Here is a 22,014-nt window from a genome sequence, read left to right as displayed (position 1 = left end):
AATTATTTTCAATGTGTCTGATAGAAAACAATGCTGGTGAAGTTCCGCCTGCCGGAGAAATACAGATGTTGGTCAAAGGAAAAAGAACTGTATCTATCCCACTTCTTTTTAATTCTTTAAGAAATGTTATACTGCTAAGGCAGGAAGGGTTGCTTACGCTAAATTGAAAGGCATCCCTATAATAACCTTGATAATACCCCACCCTGCTCCCTCCCAGAGATAACAACCATCAAGATAACTATCCACCCACGGAAGTGGACACAGCAGAGTAAAGACATTCATTAGGGGAAAATGTCACCCACTTAGGGATAATTCTCAATGAGCTGGCAAACACCTTTTTGCTAGGCGAGACAGAGTTCATCTAGCGACACCCTAACGCTGCATATATAAAGCAGCTTTCACCCAGTGGGACATTCACCATCAGGCCAGCACCGCAGTGATCATCATGTCTGTTCGCTTTTCTTCCGCATCCAGACGCCTGGGCTCTGTGAGGCTCTCTGGCCCGGGAGCAGCCTTAGGGGCCGGAAATGCGTGTGGAGTACCAGGCATCGGAAGTGGTTTCTCCTGCGCCTTTGGGGGCAGTTCATTGGCAGGGGGTCTCAGTATGGGCAGTGCTTCCTGTGGGGCCTTCACTGCGAATGAGCATGGCCTCCTCTCCGGCAACGAGAAGGTCACCATGCAGAACCTCAACGACCGCCTGGCCTCCTACCTGGATAACGTGCAAGCGCTGGAGGAGGCCAACGCTGACCTGGAGCAGAAGATCAAAGACTGGTATGAAAAATTTGGACCTGGGTCGTGCCGCGGTCTCGATCACGACTACAGTAGATACTTCCCCATCATTGATGACCTCAGGACCCAGGTAAGACGCATATACACACAGAAACATAAGAATTAACAGCAGAACATGAAGCCCGGCTTCAAGGACTTCATTATCAATATTCAAAGTCATTCCTGGGCTGGAGAGATGGCTCAGTAGTTAATACTGACTGCTGCTCTTTCCAGAAGACCGGGATTTAATTCCCATCAACACGATGGCTCACAACCATCTGCAACTCCAGTACCATGGTATCCAAAGCCTTCTCTCAGTCACTGAGGGCACCAGGCACACAGATAGTGCACAAACATACATGCAGAAAAGACACCGATACACGTGGAAATGTGAATTTTTAAAACAATAATAATTCGCATTACAAGTATAACCTTTGAGCATGACACACCCATCACTGGGAATCAGGCAAGACTGCATGGTTTTAGTAACACACACACACACACACACACACACACACACACATTAAATATTTATAAGCTTAAAAGGGACTTTTTAAAGTGGTAAGGTAGGAATTGAAATATAAACAAAAACTGACTAGATTTCCAGTCACCATTTTCTAAACATTCATCATGTTAGTGTGATCTCATGTGTAACTTAAAATTGCAGAGAAATATGAATGTTTTCTGTCCTCCGTCTTACCTACCTGTCCATCCATCAGATTGTCTCTGCGACTGCACACAATGCCAACATTGTCCTGCAAAATGACAACGCGAGACTCACAGCAGATGACTTCAGAATGAAGTGAGTTGATCCAAATTCAGACTGGAAGCTACCCTGGCGCTTTCCTCTTTTCCTTGGGCCATTGGGGGCTCTTCTCTGCTCTGCTTTTGTCCGTTTGTCCATCTTAAACCAAATCCATATTGAGGAGACCAATATCGTAACCTAATTTACTTAGAAAACTCAGAGCTTATACAAATGAATGTCAAGGTCATAGGGAAGAGAACTTTGAATACTCCAAATATCTTATTTCATAGAAGTGTTTCTCTTCCTTTGTGGGTATGCTGAGACCTGGTGTATTAGGTCGACTTTTAGGGTGACCTGAAAAGTGGGTTGACTCAAATCTGGTAAGAGAGAATGAACCCTTCAAACACATCTCCAAGGTACGAGAATGAACTGGCTCTCCACCAAAGCGTCGAAGCGGACATCAATGGCTTGCGGAGGGTCCTGGACGAGCTGACCCTGTGCAGAACCGACCTTGAGGTCCAGCTGGAAACACTCAGTGAGGAGCTGGCGTACCTCAAGAAGAACCATGCGGAGGTAGGCACACAACCTTCCCGGGCCTCACAGCCTGCCTCTTTCCGGGAATCAAAGGCCAATTACGTTTGGATAAATAATGTATCTTAACATCAAGACAGTCTTTGAATTCCTCTTACTCCTTTGAATACTTATATTATTCCTTCTCAAATAAAACGAGCGAGCTCGGGGTAGTAGCTCACAGCTACAATCTCAGATCCCAGGGGCGCAAAATCCAGGAGCGGCCAGAGCTCCGATTAAGAATGTCTCAGAACAGAAAAACAGACCTCGCAAAAGACTCTGAGACTTATAGATACTGTCCACTTGGCTTTCTTACAAACAGAACCTAATGACGTTGAACAAATCTGTTTCAGGAAATGCAGGCTCTGCAGTGCGCGGCCGGAGGCAACGTGAACGTGGAGATGAACGCAGCCCCGGGCGTGGACCTCACCGTCCTGCTGAACAACATGCGAGCCGAGTACGAGGCTCTGGCTGAGCAGAACCGCAGGGACGCCGAGGCCTGGTTCCAAGAGAAGGTAAAGCCAGGCTGGCTGGCACACGCCCTGCACCAAGTGTGGATGCCGCTGCCCCGCACCCTGACACCAGCTCCTGACTTTGCAGAGCGCTTCCCTGCAGCAGCAGATTTCAGACGATGCTGGAGCCACCACCTCAGCCAGGAACGAACTTACTGAGATGAAACGGACTCTCCAAACCCTGGAGATAGAGCTACAGTCCCTCTTAGCCACCGTAAGTAGGAAGGACAAGGCTGATTTGCTTTGGGAGTTGAGAAAAACTGAAAAGAATTTCATCCTTGTCCAGTTATTTACTTGGGATTTTATCCACTGATTACTCTATTGACGTCTGCTTGAAAACTACATGTTAACAAACCCGGAAACCAGCAACTACAATAATTTTTGACGTGCTCAAGATGAAAGCTAATTTTGCCTTGAGCCTTCTCGCCCAAGTCAAAAAATCAACACATTCATCTCTGCACAAAGCAAATATCTTCCAGGGATCCCCCACCCAGTCTTCCCTCAGTCAGTTAATTACTGGCACTTAAGTTCCTTTTAAGTGGCATAAATAAGCAGCAGGTAGAGGTGTGAAGGTTGAGTCTAAAGCAAAACTTGCTAATGACAATAATAACACCTTCTGCATTAAGGGTTTGCCCAGCCAGTGCCCCCACAGGTTAGTCCACAATACCCCCTGGGGCACAGACGGCATACTTCACACCTCATGTCACTATCTCCTAAAGAAGAATCAGGTTCAGAGAGGAGAGGTGACTCCCAGAGTTGCACAGGGGGGTGGGGGGAGGAGATGGGGGAAGGGGGTAGAGAGGTTGGGGGGGGGACAAAGAATGGCACTTCCTATCCAACTTGCCAAACCTAATTCTCTACCTTTCTGCCCCGGGCTAGGAAACCTCCAGCATTTACCCACAAAAGAATGCCTGTGCTGTATATGAATGCATGTAAAATTATATGAAAATATAGGGCTTCAAAGGGATCAGTAAGATACTGCCATCCAGCCAGGCATATGGTGCACGCTTTTAATTGCAGCACTTGGGAAGCAGAGGTAGGTGGATCTCTGTGAGTTCAAGGCCAGCCTGGTCTACATAGTGAGTTCCAGGATAGCCAGGGCTATGGACAGAGACTCTGCCTCCAAAAAACCAAACAAACAAAAACAAAAAAACCCTGCCATTCTCATTTCAAGTAAAATTATAACAGGTGTCTCCTCTTGCTCTATATAGACTCATTTGATTTTACAAGCCAAGCCATTAGACAGTTTAAAGTTTAAAAGGGCGGTGCTTTTCTTGGGTGGAATCACAATACATACACACTGCTTACACAACTGACTATAGATCAGCAGGAGACAAAGACCTCATGTGAGTCGCAGTGAAGGAGCCAAGGGTAGGGGGTGTCTACCATAGCTAGTGTGGTGTCTGCCATGAATATTAAACCTGTGGAATCTTTTAGGTAGATAAGGTTGTCTATGTGTATGTGCAGTGTGTATTCATGTATATGGTACAATTGTGTGACAAGTCCAGGGGTCAGCCCAGGGTGCTGTTCTTTGGAATTGTCCACCGTGTTTTTTCAGTCTCTGAAGTGGAATCTGGGGTGCACATGTTAGGCTACACTGGCTGATCCTCGAGCCTCAGAAATCCTGTCTTCACTTGCCCAGCACTGGCATTCCAAGCACTCATAGCTGACTTTTTAATGTAGGTGTTAGGCGCATGCTGCATGGCAGGCCCTTCACCAACAGCCATCCCCACAGCCCTGAATGTGATGGATTGCCTTGTGTAAGGATAACTCTCTTCTAAGAGACTTGGCTTTTTCTGACTCAACACAGTAACATTTTTTTTTCTACAGTACCATCGTCCCAAACCATAGAAACACTCTCTGGAGCGCCCCCTGGCGGAGACCGAGGGCAACTACTGAACGGCTGTGCGTCCTCTAACCCACTTCTGTTCTTCTCACAGAAACACTCTCTGGAGTGCTCCCTGACAGAGACCGAGGGCAACTACTGCTCACAGCTGGCTCAGATCCAGGCTCAGATCAGCGCCCTGGAGGAGCAGCTGCACCAGGTGAGGACGGAGACCGAGGGCCAGAAGCTGGAATATGAGCAGCTGCTGAACGTCAAGGCCCACCTGGAGAAGGAGATCGAGACCTACTGCCGCCTCATAGACGGAGACGAGGGGTAGGCACTCTTCCTGCAGAATACTCCTTAAGGTTCCTAAACCTCATCTGAAGCTGGCTGTGGTCCAGATCACATGGGAATCAAACCTCCCTCCCCAGCGTTCCTTCTGCAGTCAATGAACTCCTTCTGTAAGTCGGGGCTGTTTTATGGCTTGAGCAAGACTCGCAGGTAATTAATGCAAAATGTGTTTTCATTTTATAGCTCTTGCGTTAAGTCAAAAGGCCAAGGAGGACCTGGAAATCAGACCAAGGGTAAATGAAAGCTCTATGAGGCGTTCATGGTTTCCTCCTCTCCCCCCTTTTCTTCTTTCCTCCTCTTCCTCTTATTCCCCTGACCAACCCTGTCTCCCTGTGTGTGTGTGTGTGTGTGTGTGTGTGTGTGTGTGTGTGTGTGTGCAGGCCCACCTGTCTACAGAGACCAGAGGGCAACCTCAAGTAATATTCCTCAGGCATAGTATTCCTCTTTTTGTTTGAGACAGGGTCTCTAACTAGCCTAACGATTGCCAAGTTGGAGAGATTGGCTAGCCACTGACTCCCAGGCATTCCCCTGTCTCCACCTCCCCAGCTCTAGAATGACAAGTGTCTTGTGTTATGTGGTTTCTTGGGTTGGAGCTCCAGTCCCCATCATTACAAAGCAAACATTTCACGGAGACCGGGTCATCTCCACTGCCTTTCTTTCTGTCTTTGTTTATCGTCTATGTTTTTGTTCTATTTTTCAAGGTAGGGTTTCTCTGTGTAGCCCTGGCTGTCCCAGGACTCACTATGTAGCCCAGGCTGGCCTCCAGCTCAAGAGTTCCACCTGCTTCTGCCTCCTGAGTGCTGAGATTAATGGCGTGTGCCACCAGACCCAGCCTATTATCTACGTTTCAAGTGATGAGTTATTCTCCACTCGTGGATTTAGCACAATTTTAATGGTTGGTTTGTGTCATTTTAGATTCATCTAAAACTGCCATCGTCAAAACTGTCGTTGAAGAATTAGATCCCCGCGGCCGGGTTCTGTCCTCCCGGGTTCACACCCTGGAAGAGAAATCCACCAAAGTCAACAAGACCGAGCAGAGGATCCCTTCCTGAACTCCGCCCCTAAAGCAGCTCTAATTTCAAATGCCAAATCTAAATGGTTGCCCTGCATAGAGCCCTCTTATGTTTCTGCTTCTCCCCAGTAAGCGACAATGAGCTCCTTCTAGATTAGTGACATTCTTTGCCTTTGTCTCTAGTGGTGTTTCAATAAACCTTCCTGTTGCAAGTTATCCTCTCTGGCTCTGGTCCATCACTGCATCTGAAGTATACCGTCCCACGGAAGCTAAAGTCTACCCTCAATCTTCTCTGTCTAATCTACCGTTCTTGGCAAGTTAGGAACCGGTTGGATACATAGTGGCTGTAGTCACGTGTGAGTTCACGACTCAGTTGGCATGGCTACCGGTTGAACACACAGTGGTTTGTCGAGTGTCTGTAAAATGTTGTCTTCCACCCTTGCACACATGCTGGGCATACACAGGTGGAGCGCTAGGCACTGAAAATAAAAACGATTGATTAAAACTAAAAACCTGGAGCTGGAGAGATGGCTCAGAATCAGCTCCCCTGCATCAGTTCCCAACACCCATGTGGTGACCCTCAAATTCCTGTAATTCCAGGAGACCCCGTGTCCTCTCCCAGGCCTCCTTGGGCACTGCACACATCCATGCTGGCAAAACATACACATGAAATGCAAATAAATGCATGATCATTTTTTAAAACAGATCTTGACTGTAACAGACTCATGGGAGTCAAAATAAGGAATTAAAAAGTCAGAAACATCCCAAACATAAAGGAAATGTAGATTTTTTTTTTAAAGAGACAGGGCTGTTATGCTCAGGAACTCAGTGCACAAGACCCACACGGTATGAAGCCGATCAAATCTCCAACACTGATGAGGAAGGGATTCATGGAGTCGCACCCCCAGCTAAAGAGCTGGTGACAATTGACGGCTGATAGAAGAGTGAGAGCTACATACACAGGATCAAGTCAGCTATATCCCAGCAGAGATGGAGAAGGTGATTCACCAGGGCCCACCCCTTGCCAAGGAGCTACTGGCAGTGGATACTGGGGAAGGGAGAATAACTCTTTATTGAGGATATAGCCATTGGTAAATTTCCATGCTCTCGTGGATGGTCCCAACACCCATGCACATATGGGCAGCATTAACCGGATTTAATAAAAGATATTGGGGGGGTATAATAGTTACTTTTCCAATACATTGATATTCTACCATGACTAAGGTAACTTACAGATGAAAGACTTTCCTCTTGGCTCAGAGGGTTAGAGTCTGTCAGGATGCCAGGGCAAAGCTAGCAGGCAGGCACAAAGGCTGGAGTGGAATCCTGCTTTTTGATTTGCTTGTTTTCTTAATTTTTTTAAATAGTTTTAAGATTTTTTTTAATTTTATTTATATGAGTACACTGTAGCTGCTTCAGACACACCAGAAGAGGGCATCAGATCCCATTACAGATGGTTGTGAGCCACCATGTGGTTGCTGGGAACTGAACTCAGGACCTCTGGAAGAGCAGTCAGTGCTCTTAACCACTGAGCCGTCTCTCCATCTCCTGAAGCAGAATCCTCAGAATTGACATCTTAAATCACAGGCCCAAAACAGAGGGAGTGAACCAAAAGTGATGAGCTCTAGGCTCTCAAATCCCACCCCCAGAGACGTACTTCCTCCAGCAAGGCCCGTGTTTCGTGAGCCTCCCCAAACCACTACCATCGACTGGGACCAAACATTCAAATTCAGCCCAAGATTTTAAGGAACATTTCTCATTCAGTCCACCATGTGGGGGATATAGGAACAATCGGAAGGGGAAAATATGATTACATTTCATTATCTACCTGTATGAAATTCTCAAGAAAAATAAAAGTTAAAAGTCATTACTTAATTGATAACAGTGACTGTGGGCACTGTTCAGTTTGTAGAGTGCTAGACAAGCATTCATGACGCCCTCATTTGTGTGGTTGCACACAACTGTACTCACAGTCTCAGACACAGATGGAGAAGGACCAGAAGCTGAAGGACGTGTTTTAGCTACATAGAGAAGCCATCTTGGACTGCATGAGACCTAGCTTCAAAAATATAAATAAAATAAAATACGCCGGTGAACCTAAATGTTAAAACACCTAACTTTCTGAATACCTGGCTTTTACACCCTATACTTTTATGTCAAAACCAGAAGAAGAAGAAAAAAATCTCTTTCTACATGGTTCCAAAGTCAAAACTACTTAGCTACTGTAGAAGACAGTTCAGCAGGCTCTTACAAAACTAAACACACTGATCGTCTGATCCAGCAATTTCTGAAACCACTGGATCTTTACTCCTCCACCCAAAGGAGGTGAAAACATCTCCACACAAAAACCTGCACAGGCGGAACTGGAGAGATGGCTCTTCCGGAGGACCGGAGTCTTGTTCCCTGCAGCCATGTCAGCAGATTCACAAAGCTGAGATCTTTGTAACTCAGGAGCTCCTACATCTTCTGGCCTCTGGGAGCATCAGCAAACACATGGCATCTACTCATATATAAGTCAAAATAAGTCTTTTTTTACTTTAACGGTACAAAGATGTGTATCGTGGCTTTATTCATTAACTGACACAATTCAGGAGCAAACCAAATGCCCTTCAGTGGGTGGGTAAAAGTGTAAATGACAGCAGATTCAGACGACGGGACACTAGCCGGAGCGAAAAGACAGAGAGGAAACTTCCACGTGTATTCTTAGATGAAAGAAGCTGATTTCCAAAGACTGCATCATGTAGGTCGAGCTCTCTGACATCCTGAAAAACACAAAACCACAGAAACAGTGCACTTGGGTCAGTGGTTGCCAAAGACCAAAAGGGGAGGATAAATTGGGGGTGGGGAGCAAAGGGATTCATGAGACAATAGAAGGTACTCAATATGCTACCATGAGGGCAAGCATTGGGTTAGTGTGTAATTATCCAACCAACAGGGTTCACCTGTCCAAGAAATCTTTGTACCTTTCTCTGAATTACATGTGAGTTTCAAACCATTTTTTAAAATTCTTTTTTTTTAATGACTAAAGAGTTAGCTCAGATTTCTTCAGTAGTTAAGATGTCTGATCACCAAGTGACCCAAACGAAGGGAACAAACTCTTTCTACCGGAACCAAGTAGGGAGAAGAGGTGGGTGTGCTGGGAGTGCTTGTGGATTTCCCACTAGAACTTCTGAGTAAGAATCAGCCATAACAGATAATCAGCCCCTGCTGTGTGCTAAGCACTAGGCTAAGCTCCTGGTCCCCACAACAGCCCTATAAGGTGGAGACTGTGGTCATCACCATTTTTATGAGTAAGGAAACTGAGTCAGAGAACAGTGGACTTATTTTCCCAGAGTTCACACAACTAATGACCGAAGGTGCTGGAATCCGGGTAGTCTAGCACACTGCCTGTCCTCAGCCACAACCTGACACCATGCCGGTGAGAACCCAGAGCTCTGTGGCTTCCCCTCCTTCTAGTGATAAAGGGGTTGCTAGCTCTAATTGTCTTCTCTTTCCCAAACCAGAGAAGCCATTGCGGGAGGAGCTAACACAACACCATCTGACTCTCAGAAGAAACTTGAGGAATCTAGTCACAACACAAACCACTCGTGTTCAAAAAAAAAGTGTTTTCCTAGGCAGGCAAGGTGGCTCGGTAGGTAAAGGTGCTTGCCACCAAGTCTGATAACCTGACTTGGATCCCCAGGGTCTACGTGGTGGGAGGTGAAAACAAACACCTGAAAGTGATCCTGTGATCTCCACATGCATGTTATATATAGTACATGCACACATGCTCTTACACACACGCACATAAAGAGACACACTAAAGACATACTACAAACATGTACATAAAGGATTTTTAATAAAACGGTTCTTCTAGAATAGCTAACAGAAATGAACAAATATGCATCTTCAAAGTTTTAAATTGTTTTTTATTCATTTGGTGTGAGTGTGAACGTGGGCGTAGAGACAAAACATACCATGGCATGCGTGTGAAAGTCAGAGGACAACTTGCTTAGTCTGCTGGTGTAAATCCTCTCCTTCCACCATCTAGCACTGAACTTATATCCTCAGGCGTGGCATCAAAGGCCTTGACCTGCTCAGGCATCTCACCAGCTCCTAAAATTTGCATTTTAACCAACAAAATATTTGAAACTAAACAATACATTTACGCACGGTAAGATCCTTAGAGTAAGACAGGCATGTAAAACTTCATCCTGAAATGAGATGTCGAAACAGCATAAGAGGTTCAAGTCCAATTCAGTTTAATTTCTTTGAATACCAGCAGCTGCAGAGAATGTGCTTCAGTGCCTAGTAGATTCTCAGGAAACGGTGGCTCACACACCAGCAGGCGTGAATGCTGCTCCCCAGCGGAGACGACATCATCTGAAGAAACAAAGGCATCGATGGAAGTGACCTGGGAAATCCATTCAAGTCACACTAAGCTTCCAGAAAAGAAGAAATGTAAATGAAAGGATAAACTAAAAACATAAAGTATAAATAGAACCTATTTATCCTTTTAAAGTTTTAGTTTAGGGGATGGAGAGATGGCTCAGCCATTTTGACCACGGGCTGCTCTTGCAGAGGACCTGGATTCAATTCCCAGCATCCACATGGCAGCTCACAACCATCTGTAACTCCAGTTCCAATGGGCCCAACATCTCTGACCTCCGCCATGCATGTATGTGGTGCCCAGGCATACATGCAGACAAAACATTCATACACACACAAAAATAAATGAATTAAACTTTAAACAGTATTTGTTTGCAGGAAATCTGTGGTGAAGAGAAGAGAGGAGACGTGTCCTATACGTAAACACCAAGCACGTTTCCAGGGGTTACGCATCCTCCATGCTGCTGTGACAGAGAAGTCTGTGATCTACATGGCCATGTTATTTCCAGAGCCAGCTCATCTGCAAAATGGCTCTAATGATATATGCTTGACTTGGTCCACAAAAGATAAGTTAATTAGTATTTATAAGCTACCGGGAGATCAAACAGATTGTGTTAATAATACTTTGCAGTCTCGTTAGAACTCTTATCTTAAAAAAAAAAAACAAAAAAAAAAACAAAAAAACTCAAATCTTATAAACTATTTCTCTATTTCTCTGCCAACACATTGTCTTGGTTGTTTCATCCATGGGAAACACTGGCCAAGAAGTGTAAAAATCAAACTGGTCACAGCAAAATCACTAATAATTCTCTCGATATAATTTATAAGTTGTATAGTATGACACCATGGTCCGAATTACAATTTTGTGTTGTTTTTAAATATCTGTGGTTGTTTAACTCATACATTCTAGTCCACTGGATAGCTCTTGTCTTGTAGACAAACATCTGATAGTTCTCAAACTTCAATGTCTACAACATTAAAAAAGTTTCATCCGGGAAAGAATTCATGCTTCAAAACTAAACCTGTGATCAGTTGACCAATCAATTTGTACCATCATAGGTGATGGGTACAGCCTGCCCCTGTCTGGCGTGTCCACCTTATTATAATAATACAAATAATGAACATTTAGAAGTGTCTGTGCCCTTCAGACTGTCTTAGAGCCGGTCATTACTAGAGCTGCTCATTGAAGCCTTCGTCTGACACTGTGGGAAGTGATTACACACTTTTGTTCCCAGGGAAGGGAAGCACAGAGACTGGCTGGTTTCCCTAGGGCTTTGTGGAAAAGAAGAAAGCACCTGCTTCCCCATGACAACCAGGCTCCTACGTACCAGATTATGGATTTCCTGGGTCGTGATGGAAACATCCCTCTACACCACATATTTCATTCCCCTCTGATTAATGTGAAGCTCGGGTTTTAAAGTCACAACGCTTTAGGTCCACAGATGAAAGCTAGAAAACTGTGATGGGAGGGCAGGGAGGGCATGCCTGTGATCTCAGCATTTGAGAAGGCAGAGGCATCAGGAGAATCAGACAAGTTGAAGGTCTGATTGGTCTATACAGTAAGTTCCAGGCCATCCAGAGCTATAAAATTAATTATCTATCTCAAAATTAATTTTAAAGGGGGGGGGGATCAAAAGAAATCTCACCAGGCACAGCAGCTGCATTACCGGCACTCCAACGGCTGAGAGCAGAGAACTTGAGTTCAAACCCACCCTTGGCTATGTGAAACCCATTCCAAATGATCAACGAAAAGGAGGAAAGAAACTCCCAGTACAAATCCCCACCAACACCACATATGTATAAACTTTAGCAAAGCTGATAAGCAAATTATCACAGAACTTCTGTTATTTGCTTTTGTCTTATTGCAAACAAGTGCCAGGAACTGATGAGGCCTCTTGGTAAGTAAAGTGTTTGCCATGCAAGTCTAAGGACATGAGTTTGATTCCCCCAGGAGCCTAGTGAAAAAACCAGGAGTTTGGGTATATATTTGCATCCCAGTACTGGGGAGGCAGAGACATACTGATCCTGGGGCTCAGCAAGCCTAGCCTACCTCACAGTCTCCAGACCAATGAGACCCTATCTCAAAAACTGGACAGGATGGATGACCTGAAGTTGTCATCTAACCTCTGCATCTGTGTGAGATGCACACACACACACACACACACACACACACACACACACACACACGAGTGTGCACCTGCATGTGCAAACACCCATTAATGTACATATGCATGCACATGTCAAAATAGATCAGTTCAAGAATTCTTATTTGCAAAAGATCACTAAAATAAAGAGTTTCTGTCTCAATAAGAAGGGAATGGCTCAGTAAAATAGGGACAATCGAGATATTCTATTCTAGTGCATTTTTACACAGGGAGCAAATGTTTCCAATGTGAATTCTTTGTTATGTGGGGGTAGGGGGTCTCCACCCTTTTCCAGGAGTCAAAAGGATGTAAATTCTCATCTTGGTAACACAAATGATTGTTTTTCTCTCTGTGAGCTCTGAGGCTGTGATTTAGTGTTACTAACAGTGTTAAGGCTATGAATTAGGATCGCTGTCTCTGGCACCTTTTTCATATATGAAAAAAAAAATATCCTCGGGGCACCTTGCCACCTACTGGACACTATTAAAAATCACCCACTTACAAGAAACAGCAAATTAGGGTATGAATAATATTTTATTACAGATCGACGTAGCTAAGATTGAACCCTATAAAAGCCAGTGGCCCCATGGAGGATACACTCTGGGTTTGCACCTCTCTGGGGAAAGGCTGCTGTGCTGTGCTGTGCTGTGCCATGTCTTTTCGATTTTCTGGGGGATCCAGGGTCTGTTCCCGAGCTGGGTCCGTCAGGCTGTCCCGGGGAGGGGCAGGCTTTGTGGCCGGGAATGTGTGTGTTGGATCTGGAACAGAAAGCAGTTTTTCTTGCACCCTTGGGGGCATCTCTTCTGGAGGAAGCTTTGGTAGTGAGGGGTCAGGTAGGGGAAGTAGCGCTGGCTTCCTTAACAATGAGCCAGGACTCTTCTCCGGGAACGAAAAGGTGGCCATGCAGAACCTTAACGACCGGCTGGCCCTGTACCTGAACCATGTGAGTGCCCTGGAGGAGGCCAACGCTGACCTGGAGAAGAAGATCGAGGGCTGGTATGAAAAGTGTGGGCCTGGCCGTGGCCGTAGACTTGACCATGACGGCAGCCGGTATTTCCCAGTCATTGAGGATTTGAAACGGCAGGTAAGAAATGCAGAGTCCCACACTGTGGCTAGAGAGATGAGGGGGCCGGCATAACTAAAAGCTAGTCAGCAGTGAGGTGTGGTGGCACCCGTCAGTCATAGCGACTGCAGAGGCTGAGACAGGAGGATCACAAGGCTGAGATTGCCTGGGAGCCTAAAGAGTCTTAATAAAAAAAAAAAAAAAAAAAAAAAAGCTAGGACTATAATAGAATGTTTCCCAGCATGCCTGTGACTCCCACTTTAATCTCCAGTATCATGAATATGCTCAATTAATTAATTTATTCATTTCAAATAGCAGGTTTATGGGGTGTGAAATTTGCTCACTCTTTGTTCCCGAAGTTGAGGGTGGCACCTGACAATTTAAAAAAATGTAGAATCAAATAGTGGAAGAGAAATAGCTTCAGAATCAACATAATTAAGCTAAGCCTGACTGTACAGCCCTGAAATCCCAGCCACTCCAAAGGCTGAAGCATGGGAAATCACAAGGTTGGGGGCAGACTAGATAATTGAGTAAGATCCTGTTTCAAAATAAAGATTAAAATGAGAGCTGGGGGTGTGGCTCCTTAGCAGAGTGCTGGCCCAGCCAATGCATGGCTCTGGGTTCAACATCTAGTACCACAAGGATGGTGCGTTACGTATTTTGTTTTGACATTTAACTCAAACTTTTAAATAACAGTAAAGTTATCAGTGGACCTTTTTATTATTTGAATAAAACAATGGTTGGGCTTTTTGGTGGTGGTGGTGGTGGTTGGTTGGTCTTGTCTAATGTGCTAGACCAGAGCTCTACCACTGAGTTACACCCCAAAACCAAGTTTTTTTTTTAATATCCAAATAAAGTCACAAGTGCCTGAGACAAGTTCCCACTGACACTGGAATTTCCTTTGACTGTCCCGTTCAGATTCTGTCTATGACCACCTGCAACGCTAACCTTGTCCTTCAAAATGACAATGCCAGACTCACGGCTGATGACTTCAAGATGAAGTAGGTGAAAGTGGACCGGTTGTTATTAACAATGGCTACAAGACCACAGTTGCACTAGAGAATGTATCTTTTGCTCTTAAAACCTATCATTTGTGTGGTTTATTTTACGTACACGAGTGTTTTGCCTGCATATATGTCTGTGTAGGACTTGTGTGCCTGGTACCTTTGGAGGGCAAAAGAGAGCATCAGGTCCACTAGAACCAGACTTACAGACAGTTGTGAGCCACTGTGTGGATTCGGGAACCAAATTCGGGTCCTCTGAAAAAGCAGGCAGTGCTCTTAACCACTGAGCCATCTCTCCAGCCCTATGTAATGAAGCTGTTCTATTCTACATCAACGAAGAAGAAAAAGTTCGTACATCCTTATAAAAAGGACCTGTTGTACATTTTTATAAATCTGACACTGTTTTGTTGACATGCTATTAGATGGCAAGGATTGACTGTAAAGAAATGACACCTCTTTAATAAGGTATTCATAAGAGCTGGGGTGTCAGTAAAGGGTTTACCACAAAAGCATGAGGATCTACCTGAGTTCAGACCCCCGGCGTCCACATATAAAGAAGGGACAGGTATACGCATGTAAATCCAGTGCTGGTGAGATGCAGACAGAGCCAGGCAGTGGTGGTCTGTGCCTTTAATCCTAGCATTCCAGAGGCAGAGGTAGGCAGGTATCTGTGAGTTCAAGGCCAGCCTGAGTTCCAGGACAGCCAGGGCGACACAGAGAGACCCTGTATCAAAAAAAAAAAAAAAAAAAAAAAAAAAAAAAACAGAGGTCAGGTCAGTGGAGACAGGGGAGGCTTGCTGGCTATCAAGTCTGACAAACTGGTGAGCTGCAGCTTCAATGAGAGATCCTGTCTCAAAAAAGAAGGTGGTGAAATATTGAGAAAGACACCCAATATTGACCTCTGACCTCCGAGTGCACATGCATGTGCAAACACATACACAGAGGAAAAAAAAAATAGTACCTATAAGCTAATATGATATCTCAGACTATCTTAATAGTTTGCCATTGCAAGAAGGTTCAGAAATACATACAGAACCGGAACACCCCACCCCTCGGCATACACAGTGTCTTTACAAGTTGTACTGCTGGTGATCCCGACTCTAAAACACCTTCACACCCTTTAAGGTATGAAAATGAGCTGGCCCTGCACCAGAGTGTTGAGGCTGACACCAACGGTCTTCGCAGAGTGTTGGATGAGCTGACACTGTCTACAACCGACCTGGAAATACAACGTGAGGCTCTGAGCGAGGAGCTGACATACCTCCAAAAGAACCACGAGGAGGTAAGGAAGCTGCCGAACAGCCTCGCACACCGCTTTCCCTCTCCGAGTCCACTTTTCATTCCCTACCAGGATGTGGATATCAAGCAAAATCCTCCCCCTGGGTATTAATGTTTACCCTTTTTCCAGGAAATGGGAGTTCTGCAAAATGCATCAGGGGGAAACATCAATGTGGAGATGAACGCGGCCCCCGGCGTGGATCTAACCGCCATGTTGAACCACATGAGGGCCGAATATGAAGATTTGGCTGAGCAGAACCGGAAGGATGCAGAAGCCAGCTTTAAAGAGAAGGTACCTCTGCGGCAGATGATATGAGAGGGGCTGGGCTCGTTTGGTAAACAGTCGAGCGAGCTTTTAACCCTTCTGACGATTCCTCTTCAGAGCGCATCGCTGCAGCAACAGATTTCAGACGACGCAGGAGCGGCCATGGCAGCCAGAAACGAGCTGATGGAACTGAAACGCAGTCTGCAGACTCTGGAGATAGAACTTCAATCCATCACGGCTATGGTACGTGAGAACGGAACTGGAGGTGTGCGCCTGCAAATTTTGCGCTACTGCAGCAAAACACCCCACGCAGGATGCTTTGTAAATAAAAGGATATTTTATTTACTCACCCAAGTAGCGCGGCCCTAACTGTGCCAAGGCCCTCTCTGGCTACACCACATCATAGCAGGTCACATCATGGCAAAAGTTTGAGCATCCTCAGACAGAAAGCCAGAGCACAAGGAGAGACCACGCTCAACAGTTTTAAAATAACCCTCTCAGGAGACATAACTAGTGTCTGACTAGAATTAAATCGATTTACTCCCGGAGCCCTTGGTGACTTCTCACTAGCCCTACCTCTTAAAGGTCTCCACATATCTTACTGCCACCACACTGGGACCAAGCTCCTCATACAGAAACCCTTGAGGGGACATACTCAAGCCACGTATAACACTTAACATCATATGTGCATAGGTAGGTAAGTAAGTAACATTTTATTTTATGCCTGAGAGTATACATGCACGTCATTTATGTGTCTTGTGCCTGCAAGGGTCAGAAAAGGATGTTAAATCTCCTGGAGCTAGTTACAGATGCCTGAGAGGCACCATGAAGCTGCTGGGAACCCAGGTCCTCTTGCAAGAGGTTAATGAGCTTAACTGCTGAGCCGTTTCTCCCGCCCCATACGATGAATATTCCAACATTATATTAAACACCAGAAATTCCGTCCATAAGCATCTGACACAGCGTTCCCAAACCCTGGCATTCTTTTCTCAGTGAACCTCACCCGTTCTGATTTTTAATTGAGAATATGGACACCTATTACTAACACTCCCTTCCCCCTTGAGAATGGCTCTGTATGAGCGCATCGCCCTCTCTTGCTCATTCAAGCCTTATTCTGCTTTTCTTTCAGAAACAATCCTACGAAAGTTCACTGGCTGAGACCGAAGGGAATTACTACGCTCAACTCCAGCAAATCCAGGAGCAGATCGGGACTCGGGAGGAGCAGCTGCAGCAGATCCGAACAGAGACGGAAGGCCAGAGGCTGGAGCACGAGCAGCTACTAGGCATCAAAACCTGCCTAGAGAAGGAAATTGACACGTACTGCAACTTACTGGACGGGAAGGAACAGTGAGTACCAACTGTGAGACAACTAACTGTGCAGGAACTAGGTTTCTATGTGTTTATTACACTTTTGTTACATGTTACATAACATGTGATCACTACAGAAGTATTATATCCCGTATTTAGTTTATCTTCAACTTATCCTGTAATACGTAGCATACACAGTACATCCTACGCCTTCTTAAAAAATCATATATATATTCAATTATGTCATTATTGCATCCAATAAAATTAAAACAGACGATTCAAATTCAAAATTCAGGTTTCTTTTGGCTTGAGTGTTGTGGTAGTAGTTGCTAATGATGGTGATGGTGGTAGTGATGGTGGTGGTCATGGTGTTGGTGATGGTGGTGATGGTGATGGTGGTGGTGGTGATGGTGATGGTGGTGGTGGTGGTGGTCATGGTGGTTATGGTGGTGGTCATGGTGATCGTGGTGGTGATGATGGTGGTGGTGATGGTGGTAGTGATGGTGATTTCTGAGACAGTATCTCATTATGTAGTCCAAACTATTAATTCTGTGATTTTCCTATCTCAGCCTCCGGAGTACTGGGATTATGGGCATGGGCCACACCTGCATCCTAGAAATCAAAGATCTAAGTATGGAAAACATTTGCATGCATAATTATATAAAGAACAATTAAATTGGTCATCCCAAGACTCTGGTCCAGGGAAAATTCGCTTTCTTTTATGTTTATGCTTAAATGTATTTCTTAAAACTCAACTTGTTTTATTGCTTCAGTAGTTACCCCCACCTATACCCTCTGTCCAAGCTCAGAACAAGAATTATGAATATCTCACTGGGGGCTGGAGAGATGGCTCAGTGGTTAAGAGCACTGACTGCTCTTCCAGAGGACCTGAGTTCAATTCCCAGGAACCACATGGTGGCTCACAACCATCTGTAATGGGATCTGATGCCCTCTTCTGTCTGAAGCAGGCATACATGTAAATAGAGTGCTCATATACATAAATAAATAACTTGTTATTAATCTCACTGCATTGGTGGTACAGCAGTGAGCACAGACATCTCCTGAGAAGATGTTATAGGGAGAAACTATATCAGACTTTGTTAGCCAAGACCTCCAAATCCCCAGAATTGCAGTTTTGGTTGTGAGACCTGTCCTGAGTGAATCTAAACATGCAGTTGAACCTCTCTGGACCACAGTTACCTTTTTCTAAGTTGTAACCAGAGTAAAACCACCCTCAGGTCTCAGCCACAGCACCTCCCCATGCAGACAAAGCACCTTGACAGAGGCTGACACTAAACCAGGCCATCAAAGGCTATTACTAAACACCATGTTCATACTGCGTGTGAATAGCTGTCTTCTGCAGTCTCAGAGGCCAGAGGGAGCCCTCATCAGACTATTATTATTATTATTATTATTATTATTATTATTATTATTATTTCATTTACAGTACATCCCACTACAGTTTCTCCTCCTTCCACTCTTCCCATCCCTCACCCCACCCTCACATCTTCCCTCTCCCATAGATCACTCTTCCTCTGTTTCCCAGGCATCTCCACCAAATATCGCGTGACACGATACAACAGAAGGAAGCACAAGCCCTCACATCAAAGCTGGACAAGGCAGCCCAGTAGGCATTGGCAGTGCAGTGGCGAGCACAGCTGCCTTCCGGACTATTCTAAGGGAAGCCAGCAGCAATGGCTCCCTCCTCAGCATCTGGAGACCATTCCTTCTGCCCTTAACGGACAGTGCCTTTTAGGCAATGTTAAGCATACTGTTTTACATGGATGTGTTGCCTCTCTAACACTATAAACTACCGTGTTACCTAGGTCTCTAGTTTTCTACAGCACCCAGCCTACCTCTTAGAGCAGGCAGTGAACCATTGAATGAAAAGTCAGAACACAAGCTTGGGACAGACGCCCTTGCTGCTAGACAGAAGAAACGATATCCAACCAAAAACGTGCCTTTGTTCTCTTCACTGAGATGAAGTCACCAAAACCTTATTAACACCCCTTGAACATAAAACAGTTTAAAACTTACTGAAACTAGAACTCCAAAGTTATTATTTCTGGGGATGGAGAGAGATGACTCAGCGGTCAAAAACCAGTTCAATTCCCAACACCCATTCAGATAAATCACAAGCAACTGTAACTCCAGGTCCAGGGAAACTAATGCCCTCTTCCGGCCTTGTCTGGCACCTGCATAAATGTGGATGCGCACACGTACATAAAAAAAACTAAAAGTAATTTTTAAAAACCTATAATTTCCAATTCACAATCATTTATGAGCTTCCAATTGAAAGAAAAATATAACCTACTCCTCTCTTCACAGAAGAAGAGAATCCACAAGTTACAAACCCAAGGATGGCAAACCTGCAAACGAAGTCAATGGTATGGAAGAGATTTTAGTTACCTTAATAATGTGTGTGTGTGTGTGTGTGTGTGTGTGTGCGCGCGCGCGCGCGCATGTTCGTGTATTTGTGTCCTAGCATGTGTGTGCCTGCTCTACATGTGGAGGACAAAGATTAACCTCAAGAGTCTTTCTCAAATGCTCTCAACGTTGTTCTTCTGAGACAGTCTCTCACTAATCCGGAACTTGTCAATTTGGCCAGGCTGGCTAGTCAGCGAATGCCCAAGGATCCTGCTGTCTCAGCCTCTGCAGTGCTGGATTGCAAGTGTGCCCCACCATGCCTGGCCTTTGTATATGCAAGCTGGGGAAGAGACTCAGTTCCTAACACTCCCACAGCTAGAACATCAGTTACCTTGCTGTATCCCCAGCCTGAGTGATTCTTTTAAACCCACTGAGCTTTATTAAACGAGCACCCTACGTGTTAACTAAAAAATTGTTTTAAGTTTAGAGCTAGTGGGTGAACCAGTGAGGTCATCGCAACTTTATTTATTTATGTATTTATTTATTTTCACCTAAAGTTTTGCCACATAGCTCAAACTGGCCTGGAACTCAGTCTTTTTGCCTTGGCCTATCACGTGTTAGGATTACAAATGTGTACCACTAAACTATTCACCTGACAATTCTTAGTGTTTTATCTTATATTCCTGTAGAACAGATGTGTTTAAACTATAAAATGACTGTCATGAAGAACAAATCCTCGAATATCTCTATTGCTTAAATGCATTATTTTTTAAGTTTTACTGCTTAACCAAAGTGCTTATTTTAAATCACTAAAATAAGACAAGTTGGCATTTAAAGAAGACAACAGTCCAGCCTGGTGATCCAGGCCTATGATCCTAAGCACTTGGGAGACTGTAGCAGGAGGTTTGTAGATTCTAGACTTGTCTGGGTCACAAAGTGAGTTGAAAACCAGTTTGAGTGATGGAATGAAACTATCTCAAAACAAAGAATGAAATGAGGGAAAGATGTAAGCAAGAAATAAGAACCCTGCTCCAGTATAGTTTTGAGAACCTAGGTTCTGTCTCCAGTTCTAAAAGGGAAAGGGGGTGAGGAGAAAACGGGAGAGGAAGAGAGGGGAAAGGAGGGATAGAGAAAAGGAAGGAGGGAGGAAGGGAGAAGAGGTATTAACTCTTTCAGACCTGTATTTATCTGATGCCTAGACTCTTTTTAATATGTGTTTCATTTGTGCTTTTAATTACCCATTGCACAGAGAGAGACAGACAGACAGACACACACACAGAGAGAGAGAGAGAGAGAGAGAGACAGAGAGACAGAGAGACAGAGAAAGACAGAGAGACAGAGAAACATTCAATCACTTCTGTCTCTTGTTAAGAATTGACCCGAATCATAGCATTATATCTCAATTTTCTTCAAACTCGCAAAAGAATCAGTCTTTAAATGCATACCTGCCATGGCGAGGGGTCTTTCCCCTGTGAAGACTGACCACTGAACTTTCCCTAACTTCATTCTAGACTCAGCGGAAGAAACATTTGTCCGATCGGTGACTGAAGAGCTAGATCACCTTGGCAACCTCCTTTCACTGAGAGTGCACTCGATAGAGGAAAAATCCTCTAAGATCAGCAACATCACCGTGGAGCAACGACTGCCTTCCAAAGCCCCATAACGATGGCAAGACCATTCATCAGACAGAGAGCTGCCTCTGAAAAATCCCTTTGGTCAAGAAAATCATTCATGCCTGTTCCTATGAGTCAGAGGACTAGACTCAAGTTTCCTTTTCTTCTTCCTCTTCTCACACTGTCGTGGGCAACGCAGAAGGAGGCACCAGGACCCTTGGCTTTCACAGAGAAAAGAATTTCATGGACAGACAATGAGAAGCTGGGTTGGAGATTTACTTAAAGGCCTTTTTTTTTTAAACTTAGATCTAAAGCACAGAGATCAATAGAGAGGTGTCTGGGACTCCTCTGGGGTAAGATATACCCAAGCATCAGTGTGGGATTCTCCCAGGAAAGTCACACTTAGGTGTCTTAATCAAAGGTATATATAGAATTTTAGCACCTCTCAAGTTATTTCTCTAACGCTACAGGAAAAGGCCTTCTCGTTTCTTTAACGTTGCTCGAAGCGTGCGGCTTCGAAGACGAAGGTTTAAACTCAAAACTAATTTCCTTCAGGAAACAAGGTTGTAAGACAGATTAATGGAGGTGTTATTTAGCTGTAAGAATGAGAAAAAAAATATTAGAAACTCAGGGTGATGTTTCATGCTGGTCCTGAGGAAGTACCATATAGCCTGACGGGTCTCTGGAGAAGGTTGTATACGTACAGTGTCAGCTGTGCACTGAATGTACAATGTCTCAGACCACTTGAGCTGCATTGGCATTTCTGATGGGATTTCTGATGTTTCTGGCCTTTCTTGGGAGGAGAGTCATGTCAGACTCTG

At 44.7% G+C, this 22,014-nt stretch overlaps 2 protein-coding genes across 2 annotated transcripts; both read left to right on the top strand.

Moving 5' to 3' along the window:
- Positions 1-445: 445 nt before the first annotated feature.
- Positions 446-5,823, top strand: LOC308426013 (keratin, type I cytoskeletal 27; the record flags this gene model as incomplete). The annotated part of the gene is made up of 8 exons (XM_080923720.1): positions 446-859; positions 1,488-1,570; positions 1,930-2,086; positions 2,437-2,598; positions 2,684-2,809; positions 4,536-4,753; positions 4,955-5,004; positions 5,687-5,823. The coding sequence occupies 8 exons, from the start codon at positions 446-448 to the stop codon at positions 5,821-5,823; spliced, it is 1,347 nt and encodes a 448-aa protein (XP_080779846.1).
- Positions 5,824-12,947: 7,124 nt separating this feature from the next.
- Positions 12,948-21,243, top strand: LOC308426008 (keratin, type I cytoskeletal 26; the record flags this gene model as incomplete). Its single annotated transcript, XM_080923715.1, has 8 exons — positions 12,948-13,379; positions 14,277-14,359; positions 15,488-15,644; positions 15,771-15,932; positions 16,023-16,148; positions 17,035-17,252; positions 19,542-19,600; positions 21,092-21,243. 8 exons carry the CDS (start codon positions 12,948-12,950, stop codon positions 21,241-21,243), a joined length of 1,389 nt encoding a protein of 462 aa, XP_080779841.1.
- Positions 21,244-22,014: the final 771 nt, after the last annotated feature.

Source organism: Micromys minutus, assembly GCF_963924665.1.
Source record: "Micromys minutus genome assembly, chromosome: 10".
Classification (NCBI taxonomy): Eukaryota; Metazoa; Chordata; class Mammalia; order Rodentia; family Muridae; genus Micromys; species Micromys minutus.
Note: the sequence above shows the minus strand (reverse complement) of the source record. Positions and strands in the feature narration are given on the sequence as shown.